The sequence below is a fragment of the Somniosus microcephalus genome, chromosome 2 (assembly GCF_052327205.1).
Source record: "Somniosus microcephalus isolate GS21.2 chromosome 2, FLI_Smic_1.0, whole genome shotgun sequence".
NCBI lineage: Eukaryota > Metazoa > Chordata > Chondrichthyes > Squaliformes > Somniosidae > Somniosus > Somniosus microcephalus.
The window spans coordinates 227,029,575-227,044,338 of record NC_140988.1 but is presented as its reverse complement, the minus strand read 5'-3'; the positions used below and the strand labels follow the sequence as shown (position 1 = coordinate 227,044,338).

The following is a 14,764-nucleotide window of genomic DNA, read 5'->3' as shown; positions in this document are numbered from 1 at the left end:
AACTAGCCATGTGTGAGCATTGATTGGGAGTATTGGGAGGCCATTCAAACCATGAGGAGTCTGATCCTGTCCACACGTGCAGTTCCAGCAAAAGTCACTGGATAGCATTCAGGAAAGCCCGACTGATTTTCTCCTTCCTAACCCTGGGGTTTTTGAAGCCAAGTGTAGCACTCTTACAGATTCCATGACGAGTTAAGTCACCACAGACTTGAGATTGAACCAAGAATCTTTTTGGTCTGTATACTCACGACTCACTGGACAACCTCAGACAGTGGGGTAGTCCATGTGCAGATTTAAGTGCCCTTAAAATCTAGCAAATGGTAATAATATCAGTAGATGTCACTGAAATCTGCAAATGAAAGTCAGAAGCTATAGACAAGATAGGAACATACCATTTTCTTCATGAAAATACTCAACCCCAGCAATGTTGCACCTGCAGAAGACCATTTTGTTCTCAGTTAGCGTTCCAGTCTTATCTGAGAAGATGTACTCAATCTGCCCCAGGTCTTCAGTGATGTTCAAGGCCCGGCACTGTATGGTTGAATCTGTGTTTTCATTGTACAAGTCAGTGTCACTCTGGAGGAGGAGTATTTGGCCCAGCTTGACAACTTCAATAGACACATACAAGGAAATTGGGATCAGCACCTGAGAAATAAATAGCCAGCCTGGTGTGAACAAAAACAGGATTTGCACTGAACCAAATTGCTTAAGATAAGTTTCAGTTTGAACAGATGCATTTCTGATGTTATCACTGTACTTTCACGGAATGTAAAATATGGTTATCCAGCTCCCGATACCTTTGAAATGTTTATGAAACTGCAATACTGAAAATAAACATTTTATGGAAAATTAAGCACCTTATTTTTTTTAAATCGCCCTTTTAGAACCTCTGTGTTGGGCATCAATTTCAAGTTAAAGGCTGGTTAGCCAGCTCCCAGAGTTCAATTAATGCAATTTCTGTAAACTCATTGTAACCTCTCTGTGGGGATGTGCCTTCTCCTCCACTCAATTTGTACCAGATGCTGAAGTGCTCTGTGACTCCGTTTCTCTTTAAGTATCAGACTAGGCATTCATCACAGACTTGCTGGTTTTTAGAAAGTTTGGCCAACATTAGAATAACATTATGGCACAATTATTGGTTAAAAGAGCTCGTGTATCTCTCTCAGTGACTCAGTTGGTTAACAGCAGTGAGTGGTTGTCCCATACAGAACCAGGAAGATCCCAGTTTTAACCCTGGGTCTGCATTGAGTTAGTTGATCTCAGTCAAGGCAGTATCAGGAGCACTACAATTAAAGTGGAAAATTGGCCTGGGTTCAGCACTACTTTGATCCTTACTCTGAATTTGCCCATATTACACCCAAATATACTCTGGGAGAAAAGTAGAAAGTGTTCAGTTCCTCAACAAGGACATTACTCATCTTGATAAGCACAAAGATTTACCATAGAAGTATAAATTTAAGAATTGCCTTGTTTGGATTTTCTTCTTTTCTGTTTACGAAGGGATCAAATGTTCAGTGAAGTTAGATTTTAGTGACCTGGATCTCAGTTTCAAAACAATAGTAATCAATATAAACTAAGTCATTTGTACAGTCTCCTTACCTGTAGTAATATGATCATGGTCCAGAACATGTAGAACGCTGCCAAAGCTAGAGGAATATGTTCGCCATCTGGCTGTGGGACATTAAAAATAGGGATCTGCAAATAGCCACTTAACCAAATCCCATGACCTTATCATAAAAAAAAAGCATTAAGATTAGACATCTATGAAATGAAACGGCATTATTTTCAAACATTACAGAAAACAAAAAGTTACTTGAAGCCATTTATAAAGCGACTACTATATTCACAATACTTCTTTTGAGAGTCACATACAAGAAAAAAAAATAGGAGTCACAAAATTTTTGTCGGCTCCATAAGATATAAAATTGCAATGCTCTCTCTGCACAAGACTGATCAATAAGATGTAGACATTGCCCTCGGTGCTAACGGGGCGCAAACCAACTAGCGACTGGGCGCGGCACCGCCAACGCCTCCCGCGAAATTCAGCGGGAGGTTAGCGGCGGCGCTAACCGTCAGTGCTGCGCCGTCAGTGATGACGTCATCGCAGTGCGCAGTGCCCCCGCTTGCGCCTCGGCTGTAATATTGGGTGGCGCCCCCCGACTTGCCGCCGGACGCCATGTCCGCCGGGGTCAGGGGGGCCTACCTGCGGCCAGGGTGGCGCTAATTAAAGGGAAGGTGCCGGGTGGCCATTTTTGTTGCTGGCCACCTGCCAGCACCTGCCCCCGTTGCTGTCCCTGGCCCCCGTGAAGCCCCCCCTGCGGGGGTGCCGGCTGCTCTCCGTGAGCCCAGCACTCCTCTTGAGTTTGCCGGCACTCCCAATCCCTGGTGTCCCAGCTGGGCGCCGGGACGCACTGCGCCAGGCCCCTCCCCTTTAATAAGGGGAGGAAGGCTTGCAGTACCGCGGCGTGACATGCCGCAGTGCCTCGTAGCACCGCGATATTGGCTCGCAGCGCCCCAAGAGGGACGCGAGGCGCTTCCAGTAGCGCCCCTCCTCCCCCTCGGGGCGCTACCTGGGAAAATCGGCTGTGGAGGTGCTAACTTTTTCGGGGTGCTAATTTCGAAGGTAGCGCCCCAAAAGGGGCATTACCCAATTTTTACCCCTGTGTATTTTGAAACAGGCTAGCATATCATGGAGTAAGACAGAAAATGCTATTGAGAGCCAAGACAAAGTCAATTACATAAATGAGATGCAGACCAGTTTCCAGTGGTAGCAATTCTAATTGGGTAACAGTGATCAGAAGACTCTCTCGGTGACTGGTCCACAGGCTTTTGCTGTTCACAATATTTATGACAACATTAAGATACTAAAAGTAGCATATCCAGGCTTTCAAACAACATCTAGTTGTCTGGGAAAGCAGGATATTTGAAGGATACATCAAAGATCGGCAGCAACTTCGCAAATTTACAAATGATTTAATGTTGAGAAATATAAGATGACATTTATGCTAAAACTGGCTAAAGGGTATATTATTAAATAAGGTTTAACAGGAAAGCAGATTTGAGTATGCTAGCTGACTAGACATTGAATGTTGTGCGGCAGCAATTGCCACAGTAAGTAGAATGTACTAGTAGATGCAAGTGTGAGAAGGTTAACAGTAGAGCAGTAAGAAGAGCACCACATTTTAAACTAATATTAAGTAAAGCTATGGAACCTAAATCTGTTCTGACAAGAGGGGGAATGAAGAAAGAAAGAAACAAAGGCAACATTTTAACATAATTAAGAGAATTAGAGTGGTGGATGTGAAAAAGTTTTTTGTGCTAGAATAAAGACAGAGAAGATGGCATAGTGGTTAGCACGGTGGCATAGTGGTTAGCACTGTTGCCTCACAGCGCCAGGGACCCGGGTTCGAATCCGGCCTCGGGCGACTGTCTGTGTGGAGTTTGCACATTCTCCCCGTGTTTGCGTGGGTTTCCTCCGGGTGCTCCGGTTTCCTCCCACAGTCCAAAGATGTGCGGGTTAGGTTGATTGGCTATGATAAAAATTGACCCTTAGTGTTAGGGGGATTAAATACGTGGGGTTACGGGGATAGGGTGGGATATGTGTTGGTGTAGGGGTTACGGGGATCGGGTGGGATATGTGTCGGTGCAGGCTCGATGGGCCGAAATGGCCTCTATCTGCACTGTGGGGTTTCTGTGATTCTGTGAAGATGGAGGTTATGAGTCTGCAAACTTGCTGGCACTTAAAGCTGCTAATCTATATAACAGAAACCTAGTACAAAAAGTACTGCTATGCATTCTTTGTGTCTTGCTTAATCCTGAGCTAAGCTTCAAAACCACAGCAAGTCCATTACCAGGACTGCCTACTTCCACCTTTGCAACATTATCCACCCACATTCCTAACTCACGCCCATCACTGCCAAAATTCTCATTCATGCCTTTTGCTACACCTAAGCTTGATTTCTGAAATGCTTTCCTCACTGGCTTTCCAAGTGCTGCTTTACATGACCCCCAACTCATCTAGAACTCTGCCTCTCCCACAATAAGTCCTGCACTCTTATTAGCCCCATCATCTCAGAACTTCACTGGCTCCCCATTCCCCAACACATCAACTTTAAAATCCTGGTCTTCAGTTTCAAATCCATCCATGGCATTAGTTCAACCTTCCTCTTCTCAAAGATTTCCAAGCTTAAATCTAGGATACTTGATTAGCGTGAAAACATAGGATTACACAGGATATACGGGAAACAGGCCATTCGGCCCAACCAGTCCATGCCGGTGTTTATGCTCCACTTAAGCCTCCTCCAGTCTTTCCTCATCTAACTCTATCAGCGTAACCCTCTATTCCCTTCTCCCTCATATGCTTGTCTAGACTCCCCTTAAATGCATCTATACTATTCGCTTCAACCACTCCCTGTGGTAGCGAGTTCCACATTCTCGCCACTCTTTGGGTAAAGAATTTTCTTCTGAATTCCCTATTGGATTTCTTGGTGACTATCTTATATTGATGGCCTCTAGTTATGCTCTTCCCCGCAAGTGGAAACATTGGCCGCAATTTCGCCGACCGAGGTGGGTCCAGGGCGGCCGGGGTTGGTGTCGCGGTCCCAGCCCGCTGCCTACTGCAACCCGCACTCTCCAAGCGATTTTCCGTTGATTGGGCTTGGTAAGCGAGGGTCCCGGACAATTAATAGGAAGTGGGTCTGATGGCGTCATATGATGACGCGTCATCAGCCTGTTTCCTTAAAGGGGCCATGTCCAACTTGATCTCGACAGTTCTGCTGTCAAGTGTTCTGCGGCATTGAGGTGCTGCAAACACTGACAAGCACTGCACAAAGGTGCGGGCTGCACCCAGGCTCTCCCATGACTCCCTCCATATGCTTATGGAGGGAGTCACAGCACACAGGAAGGTTTCTCTTCCTTTCCAATGGGCGGAAGAGACCTCCCCAGGAGATCAACGCAGCCTGGTTTCACATTGTACAGGAGGGCAGAAGCAGGGATGTCGTCAGGAGGACCCGGCTGCTATGGCGCAAACCTTTCAATGATCTGAGCAAATCACAAAATGTTACTGCCAAGCCACACTCAACCTCATCCTGCTGTGCCACTCATCACATCCCCATCACTCTGCCTTCCCTACCCTACTACTGCACATCTTTACTCACACCAACTTACCTTGCACCTCCACCCATCCCTCTCTATCTACACTATCACTTCCCCGTCTCACTAGCCACCCCTCACACTCACCCTCAACCTACTGCAAGCATACGAACTAACAACACATAAGGGTAGCCACCTGGGTGGTTTAGCCAATGTTCATGTGAAGTTTCTGTTAATGTGTTGTCAAACATTGAAATCTATATTTTCAACACTTTACCTTATCAGACAGATCTGTGCTCACCTTTGTAAATGTCTTAGAGTTTCAGTGAATGTTGAGACATAACTTCCCCCCAACCCCCCGCAATTGTGATGAGCGTGAAAGGAATAGCTTGGGCATTGCAGGGATGCTTTATGGTGCCGGTGTGGGGTGGTGCCAACCTGGTGCATCATGTGACAGCCAGGGTGTACAGCGTCAACTGAAGTAAATCTGGCCATGGTGATGCCATTGCTGGCCTCCTGGGCAGCAATGTGGTCGGGTGCTGATGCCCTGTTTACTGTGCAGCATCAGGTGATTGCAGAGAAGGCTGGTGTTGTTGTTGGTGCTGCTGGTGTGCCTCGTGATGTTGGTGCTGGGGCTGATTGTGGAGGGATTCTGAGGACCAAGGTGAGATTTTTTCAAGGGCACTGATGTTGCTGGAATAGATGGCAGCTGAAGTTGAGATGACAGAGGCGATCTGTCAATGGTGAGAGTTTGCTCTAAGGAGGTTACAGTGGATAGAGAGTTTACTCCAAACACTTCCAAACTGCACACAGCTCAAAAGTGTCTTCCAAGTCCTGAAGGCTCAAGCTTCTGACATTGGAAAGTGAACAGCTGTGAAATGGTAGCTTTTATACCACTTTTGTAGCTGTCACCTATTCATAGCAATGGGGAGACATAGAGAACCCGACCTACTTACCTGACATTATCTCCGAACAACGTGAACCCCGTTAAAAATAGGCTGGCTAAATAGTAGTTAACAAGCATTTAACAAGCTTTTAACTATCTTAAATGCCTCCCCCGCCGCTTGGTGTCGGGTCTATTCTGAAATCGTAGACCTGACACTTTGGAGCGGGTTCTCAACCCGCTGTCAATCATTTTGATTTTGCAGCAGACCCGCCTCCGAACCCCAACTCTGAGCACCGGCAAAATCACGGCCATTCTCTCTGCATCCACTTTATCAAAACCTTTCATATTTTAAAGACCTCTATTAGGTCACCCCTCAGCCTTCTTTTTTCCAAAAGAGACCCAGCCTGTTCATCCTTTCCTGATATGTATACCCTCGCATTGCTGGTATCATCCTTGCAAATCTTCTCTGCACCCTCTCCAGTGCCTCTATACACTTTTTATAATATGGTGACCAGAACTGTACGCAGTACTCCAAGTGTGGTCTAACCACGGTTCAATACAGGTTTAGCATAACTTCACTACTTTTCAATTCTATCCCTCTAGAAATAAACCCTAGTGCAAAACCCTAGCAAAAAACATTCTGCTTTAATAAGAAGGCATTCGTCCAAGAGACAGGAAGCAGACTCGACAGTATATCTGTGTGTATGGATACCGTCACAGCCCTGAGAGAAGAGGAAGCTGAGCTAAGCTCCAGTAAAATGCATTAGCACTACGTAGCAATGAAAAGTTCTTTATTTTTAAAATGGAGTGTTTGAGCATTTATCAAGCTGGCTCCAGACTACTGGCATTAGTTGACTGTATACAGTGAGTGAGCATGTCCTTCTTGTGAGATGCTATAGAACATTCCCCTATCTACAGGGATTCTTGTATTCCACAGGAACAGATATCCCAATTGAACACAGGAAGTAAATTAGTGAAAACACTAAAGCAGTGGCCATTATAACTTCAGATTTCTGACTCATTTCAAAATGGCTGCTTTATGTTTCTAGAATATAAGATGGCATCCTGAGTTGTACTGTTCAAATTACACCACAGACTAATTTAACGTTTAAGACTAATTAGCACTTCACACTTCAACAAGGATATGTTTTTCCGTATTGATAAGGGAGTGTTGTGCAATTTATCACACAGAAAGATATACTTAATTCATCGTGTACAGTCAAGCGAGGCTTCTTTCATTCACAAATAACAACAGAAAATGCTGGAAATACTCAGCAGGCCAGGCCCGTGGAGAGAGAAACAGAGTTAACGTTTCAGGCCTGGGACCCTTCATCAGAACTGGACCTGAAACGTTAAAACATAGAAGATAGGGGTAGGAGTAGGCCATTCGGCCCCTCGAGCCTGCTCCACCATTCAATGAGATCATGGCTGATCATCCAAATTCAGTACACTGTTCCTGCTTTCTCTCCATATCCCTTGATCCCTTTAGCCTTAAGAAATATATCCAACTCCTTCTTGAATATATTTAATGAATTGGCCTCTACTGCCTTCTTTGGCAGAGAATTCCACAGGTTCACCACTCTCTGGGTGAAGAAATTCCTCCTCATCTCAGTCCTAAATGGCTTACCCCTTATCCTTAGACTGTGATCCCTGGTTCTGGACTCCCCGACCATCGGGAACATCCTTCCAGCATCCAGTCTGTCTACTCCTGTTAGAATTTTATAAGTTTCGATGAGATCCCCTCTTATTCTTCTAAACTCCAGCGAGTACAAGCCCAATCGACCCAATCTCTCCTCATACGTCATTCCTGCCATCCCAGGTATCAGCCTGGTGAATCTTCGCTGCACTCCTTCCATGGCAAGAACATCCTTCCTCAGATAAGGCGACCAAAACTGCACACAAAAGATGTGGCCTCACCAAGGCCCTGTACAACTGCAGCAAGACATCCTTGTTCCTGTACTCAAACCCTCTCGCTACGAAGGCCAACATACCATTTGCCTTCTTAACCGCCTGCTGCACCTGCATGCTTACTTTCAGCGACTGGTGCACAAGGACGCCCAGGTCTCGTTGCACTTCCCCTTCTCCCAATCTATTGCCATTCAGGTAATAATCTGCCTTCCTGTTTTTGACACCAAAGTGGATAACCTCGCATTTATCCACGTTATATTGCATCTGCCATGCTTCTGCCCAATCACACAACCTGTCCAAATCATACTAGAGTTTCTCGGCATCCTCCTCACAGCACACACGCCCACCCAGCTTTGTGTCGTCTGCAAACTTGGAGATATTACATCTAGTTCCCTCGTCCAGATCATTAATATATATTGTGAATAGCTGGGGTCTAAGGACCGATCCCTGCGGTACCCCACTTGTCACTGCCTGCCACTCGGAAAAAGAGCCGTTTATTCCAACTCTTTGCTTTCTGTCTGCCAACCAGTTCTCTATCCAAGTCAATACCCTGCCCCCAATCCCACGTGCCTTAATTTTACACGCTAATCTCTTGTGCGGGACCTTATCGAAAGCCTTTTGAAAATCCAAATACACCACATCCACTGGTTCTCCCTTATCTATTTTACCAGTTACATCCTCAAAAAATTCCAGTAGATTAGTCAAGCACGATTTACCTTTTGTAAAGCCATGTTGACTTTGTCTGATCCGGTCACTTTTTTCCAAGTGCTCGGCTATTACAAACTTTATAATGGACTCTAGCATTTTCCCCACTACCGATGTCAGGCTTACCGGTCTGTAATTCCCCGTTTTCTCTCTACCACCCTTTTTGAACAGTGGGGTATCATTAGCTACCTGCCAATCCATGGGTACTGTTCCAGAGTCTATCAAATTTTGGAAGATGACCAGCAATGCATGTACTATTTCTAGGGCCACTTCCTTAAGTACCCTAGGATGTAGATTATCAGGCCCTGGGGGTTTATCGGCCCTCAATCCCATCAATTTCCCTAACACCATTTCCCTACAAATACTGATTTCTATCAGTTCCTCCCTTTCATTAGACCCTATGTTCCCCGACATCTTTGGGAGGTTATTTGTGTCCTCCTTTGTGAAGACAGAACCAAAGTATGTATTTAATTGGTCTGCCATTTCTTTGTACCTCATTATAAATTCCCCTGATTCTGACTGCAAGGGACCTGTTTCTCTCTCCGCGGATGCTGCCTGGCCTGCTGAGTATTTCCAGCGTTTTCTGTTGTTATTTCAGATTTCCAGCATCAACAGTATTTTGCTATTTTGCTATTCTTTCATTCACATTTTGTCCACTTACCAAGTGCTCCAATCAGGCACATCACCAATAGTAGGACCACACACCAAAGAACATCTGTATTAAGCTGCCTTTCTAGTTTGCTGCGCTTGTAACGAGGGCCACTGTTATTCATCATCGCTTTGGTTTCATGCCCTGATTCAGAAAAAACCAATGAAAAATAAACTGAAAATCCAATGTTATTGCTAAATAAAACTGGAAAGAAAGTGAGCATTTTCTTTAAATACTGTAATTAAACAACATAAAACAGGTATACAAATAGGAAACTGAGAATGAATGGCTGAAAGATAAAACTTCCTAGTGGGCTCCTTTAGTCAACTCCTTAATTCCCAGAGCAGCACTAGTAGACACATGCTTACATTGTTACCAGCTCATAACACCTTTCACACCATGGTTATGGTCTCGGACATCATTTTGATTTCACTTTTGGATTTTGAACTTCCATCTGAATACGAGTGCTGTAGATTTAGGGAGGTATTACTTGGGGTTACTGAGACTAATGGAATGTGGAAACTGAATTGACATCAGTAATCATCATTAACATAAGAACTCTGCGTGCTGACTGATGTTAATTTTAGCTCCTCCAAATTGGTCAGAACCATTAAATCCTCCCAGTCGGTGAACCTGAGAGTCTGTCATCAAGACGCATTGTTCAAAATAAGAGAGACAAAAATATCACAAGAAGTGTAAAATTAAGCATCATTTGGATTTCAAAAGGGAACCATGAGAACAAACCTATAAAAAATGCTTCAATTCCATTTTTCCCAAACAAACAAAAATGAACACCATCACATTCCTAAACCAGAGTGACTGGAAGGGCGGACATAATAGCGATCCCAATACATCTGTCACTGGCTCACATTTTGTTTTCACATGGCAGTCACCTTAAGTTTTTTACTGTCAGCAATACCTATTAAAGAATGCAGCTCCTCCTATTTTTTATGGAATCTCAATGTGAAAAACTTGTGGTCAAGAAAATTTATCACAAAGGTGTAGACTTACCATACTATTTTATACCAAGTGAAGGCTCAGTTCTAACACTAACCTGCATAAACAACGATTCCCACAACAGCCTCAGTGTTCCTAATGGCACAACCTCGGAGCAAAAGGTTCTCCTTACTGAGACCAACCCGCTCTTTATTCTGGTGTTCCCTGCAGACAGAATAGCAATTTTCAGGACAGATGATTATTAATGAAGGAAAAACAACAGGCGTATTTATTATTCTTCTAAATATTTATTAAGACAAATTTCAAAGAAACAGATTGAGAAAGCATATTTACATACTTGAGTTATTCAACAAGACGGCGATGTGGTGTGATGGGACTGGTTAAATTACCTATTCATTTTCTCTCACCATTAACATTTCCTAGCCTTTAGAAACAAATGGGTGTGTCACATAAATCTACAGGATGCACCTTAACTTAAAATCAACTTTTGGAGATTGCAAGTCTTGATTTCCCTTGGTGAATGATTGGCTCATTACCATTTTCAATGAGTGAAACTTTTTTTTTACAATTTATTAAGGGTAAAATGTCTTTGTTGTTGTATTGGGAGAAGAACTAGAACAATTACAAAGTCAAAAACAACAACTTGCATCTTGATAGAGCCATTAACATGGCAGAACATCACAGTGACCTCACAGTGGGGGCAGTGTGAAGGAATAGCCATATTCAGAAAAATACACCATCCTATGAACAGAATTTTGACTTACTAAGGGGGAGAAATTGAGTATAGCCCCGTTTGGGGTGCCAGCCTCACCAGGGCGCTAAAAGTAGTGCCCCGGAAACATTCGCGCCCGCCCACCGGAAATTGAGTGGTTGCGCCCCAAAGGGAAGCGCGGCGCTACTGGAGGCACCCCGCATCCCTCTTGGGGCGCTGCGACTGAATATCGTGGCGCAACGTGCCGCAGCGCCACACGCTGCGGCATGTCGCGCTGCGGTATTGCAGGCCTTCTTCCCCTTCTTAAAAGGGGAGGGGCCTTGTGCAGCGTGATCTGGGGCCCAGCTGGGCCCCCGAGGATCGGGAGCGCAGGCAAAAGAGCTCGGCACCGACGAGAAGTGCCGGGCTCTTGAAATGCAGCCGGCACACCGCCGGAGGGGGGGGGGGTTTCAGGAGGCCGGGGACGGGATCGCAGGCAGGTGCTGGCAGGCGGCCAACAACAAAAATGGCCTCCCCGCACCTCACCTTTAATTTGCGCCTCCCCGGCCGCAGGTAGGCCCCCCTGAACCGGTCGGACATAGCGTCCGGCGGTAAATCAGGGGGCACTGCCAAATATCGCGGCCGGGGCATCAGCGGGGCGCTGCGCACACCGATGACGTCATCGGCAGCGGCACAGCGCAAACGGTTAGCGCCACCACTAACGTCCCGCGGAATTTAGCAGGAGGCGTGGGCAGTGCCGTGCCCGGGCGCCAGTTGGTTTGCGACCCACTTAGCGCCCTTTTAAGGTGCTAACGGGTGGCGCAACCTACTGAATTTCTCCCCCACTGGGTCTGGAAGCCTTAACAATCAAAAGATGTAAACAGCATACAGGCTTTTGAGATAAGATAGGTTGTTGACACTGAAACAATAGCCCTATTGAAGCAGCAGGTTGGAGGTTCCAGGAAGTCTGCAGTTTGGAAAGAACACAATAGCTATACCCAAGTTAAGTGTTATAAACCAACACATCGGAAAGAAACACAGGAAGATTAAAGAAACATGTGCCTTTGTAAAAATGACATCAAATAAAACAGGAGACACGATTATATGTTACAACCAACTGAGGTAAATAAGAATTGCATAGATCACCCTAGTTGAGGTGTTTTTAATTTACACGTTGTAAGAAGAATTGCACAGAATGCCTTTGTAAAAATAACATCAAATGAAACACGGGAGGCACTAGCCATCACATTGCTTTTGTGTTGAACTTGGAACATCTAGGAGACACGAAGTCTGTGTTACAACCAGCTGAGGTGTTCTAAATGCAAAAGATACAAACAGGAGACTTTGATAAAAAATGAAATCAAATAGAACCACTGCTGTCACATTGTTTTTATGATAAGCTTGGGATACCTAAAGGAGGAGACATAATTCTGCAAGCTATAGTTGAACTGACAGTAAGAATAGAAAGTCAACAGAAGAATGACTAGAGATACCTTACATTAGCAGAAAACTTCAAAGGATATACCACCGCAGAAAGGGTATAAATATAGAACTTTCAAATGGGAAGATAGAATTCGCTGAAAGGGGCAAAGCGATTCTCACGCTTCAGAGGCAGGCTCTAAGTTTTTAACTTTTTGAGTCTCGGGAATCAAAGGTATTTGATTTTTGTGGATATCCTGAATAAGACTAAAAAATGTAAAAATGTAATGAAGTTAAGATTTGAGAATAAGGATCTCTGATAAGAATTGTAAGTTTTTTGTATTTGGAACTGTTAGTGTTGCGATTGAATCACCAGCTGTAAGTTACATGTCGGTTCTTTAATAAATCTATATTTTTTTAGAATTGTCTCACATAGTACTTCTGTATCAAACTCGCGAACTCAATCTCTGTACACTCTTTGGTGAGGAGTTGCAGAATTCTGGAGGAGTTTTCCGGACCCTCATAATATCTGGAAGGTTACAGTCTAGCTAAACTTATTAAAAGTGCTAGCTGGAGGACGCTAACAACTTCAGGTCGTTCCTTTCCTTTAGGGAGAGATAGTCTGAACCTTTAGACCCAATTAAGCATCTTTAGGATTCGGCTACCTCTAACTTTAGTTGAAGGTGAACGTCTGGGGAATACGCCTGATCTGGGGTAGCCCGACAGAGGCTAGGACTAGTAACAATCCTTTCAGCAGAGCCAAGAGGGAGCAGGACAGAAGTTACGGGAAGTGGCTATAGGGTGGTGAAAGTAGCTTTTAAGTTGAAAGGTGGGAGAGATATAGCGAGGCAGAGAATTTCATAGTGCAAGGGCTCTATCACCAATGGTAGACCCGAGTCAGAAGAATAGAGGAGAGAGGTAGAGTGCAGCAAGGCAGTGGAGGGATTGTTGACAATGATAAGGATTTTAAAGTCAAAACACCAAGGCCTAGAAATTCACTTTGGGCCCGCCAGCTGGCGTGCGCCCAAAAGTTAGCGCTGAGCGCGGAGCCAGTTGCGCCCGTCAGATATTCAGTTTTTGCGCCCCAAGTCGGAACCGGGCGCTATTCCAGGGTGTGCTCGCCCCCGCTTGGGGCGCTGAAACTGAATTTCAGCGCTCTAGGCACCGCTGCGCCACCCGCTGCGGAGCGGCAGGCTGCGGTACTGCAGGCCTCCTCCTTCTCTTAAGGGGGAGGTGCCTGCAACGGGGAGATCGCCGCTGGATAGTGCCGGCAAATGAACCCGGCACCACGGAAAAGTGCCGGGTTCGCGGAAAGCAGCCGGCAATGCCGCGGGGGGGTGGGGGGTGGAGGAGGCCGGGGAAGGAGGTGCGGGCAGGCGGCCGCCGAAAAAGCGGCTGGCCGCACCTCCACCTTAAAGCGCCCCACTAAGGCTACAGGACGGCCCCGTTTTCTGATCGCTGTTTGCGGCCGCTGCGGAAGAGGCGGCCGCAACTAAATATGGCGGTCGGGCCGGTAGCGGGGCGGTAGCGGGGCACTGCGCACACCGATGACGTCATCGGTGGCGGCGCAGCGCTACTGGCTAACGCCGCCATTACCGCAGCGCTGAATATCGGCGAAAGCTCAGCAAGTGGCGCAAAAGCCCTCTTTGGGCGAAAACTGGGCGCAAAGCCTACTGAATTTCTAGCCCCATGTATTGGGAAGCCATTGAAGGTGTGGAAGGAGGATGTTATTGGTAAACGGAATTAGTATGGGGCAGGATACAGATGGCAAAGTTGTTGGAGGAGTTAGAGGTTATGGAGGACGCAGTTTAGGAGACCAGTGAGGAAGTACTGGAAAAATTGAGGCTCAAAGTGACAAAGGCATGAATGAGGATCTCAGTGCATTGGAAGTGAGATAGGGAGGGAGATTGGTGATATTTTGTAGGTGGAAGTAGGTGGTCTTGGTGGATGTGGGGTTTGAAGCTCAGTCAAGCAAGATACCAAGGTTGCGCAACAACCTATTTTGATACAGGGTTCCCAACACTTAAAGCCTGCATCTTAAACCTTTACATGGTTAGCTGTGAAACACTGAACACTTACATATAGCCTTTGAACTTGTTTAGATCATTGTTCGGATTTTCACATTCTATTCTACTGGTGAACCTTTCAGGGTCAGCTTCAGAGTCCTGTACAGAAAATCAATGTGTAAGGGACAAGCCAATTTATGTAATTTACATCATTCCCAAATGTTATCTGTAGAACATCAGAAAACCTCTGATCTCTCCCTTGTTGCTTAGTCATCAAGAAATGGTCACTAAAAAGTATACAGCTATAGTAATTACAACACAACAGATTGTTTCTCAATTAATTCAACAGCTTCAGTTGAGGGGTGGGTCTAATCATTCTCCTTTAATGTCGACTTCCTCTCATGAGTACTGGGAATGTAGCAAGAGGATAAAAACTCAAAAAGTATAATGAT

The 14,764-nt window shown here is 45.4% G+C and overlaps 1 protein-coding gene across 2 annotated transcripts in view; it reads right to left on the bottom strand.

Annotated features, from left to right (window-relative positions):
• atp10d (ATPase phospholipid transporting 10D) overlaps positions 1–14,764 on the bottom strand; it is a 269,873-nt gene that overhangs the window by 107,767 nt on the left and 147,342 nt on the right. For both annotated transcript variants that reach the window (XM_085969712.1, XM_085969722.1), the window contains 5 exons: positions 14,386–14,471; positions 10,294–10,400; positions 9,252–9,383; positions 1,600–1,727; positions 393–645 (listed from right to left, as the gene is read on the bottom strand). In XM_085969712.1, the coding sequence (XP_085825838.1) occupies positions 393–645; positions 1,600–1,727; positions 9,252–9,383; positions 10,294–10,400; positions 14,386–14,471 (706 nt within the window). The remainder of the gene's footprint in view (positions 1–392; positions 646–1,599; positions 1,728–9,251; positions 9,384–10,293; positions 10,401–14,385; positions 14,472–14,764) is intronic.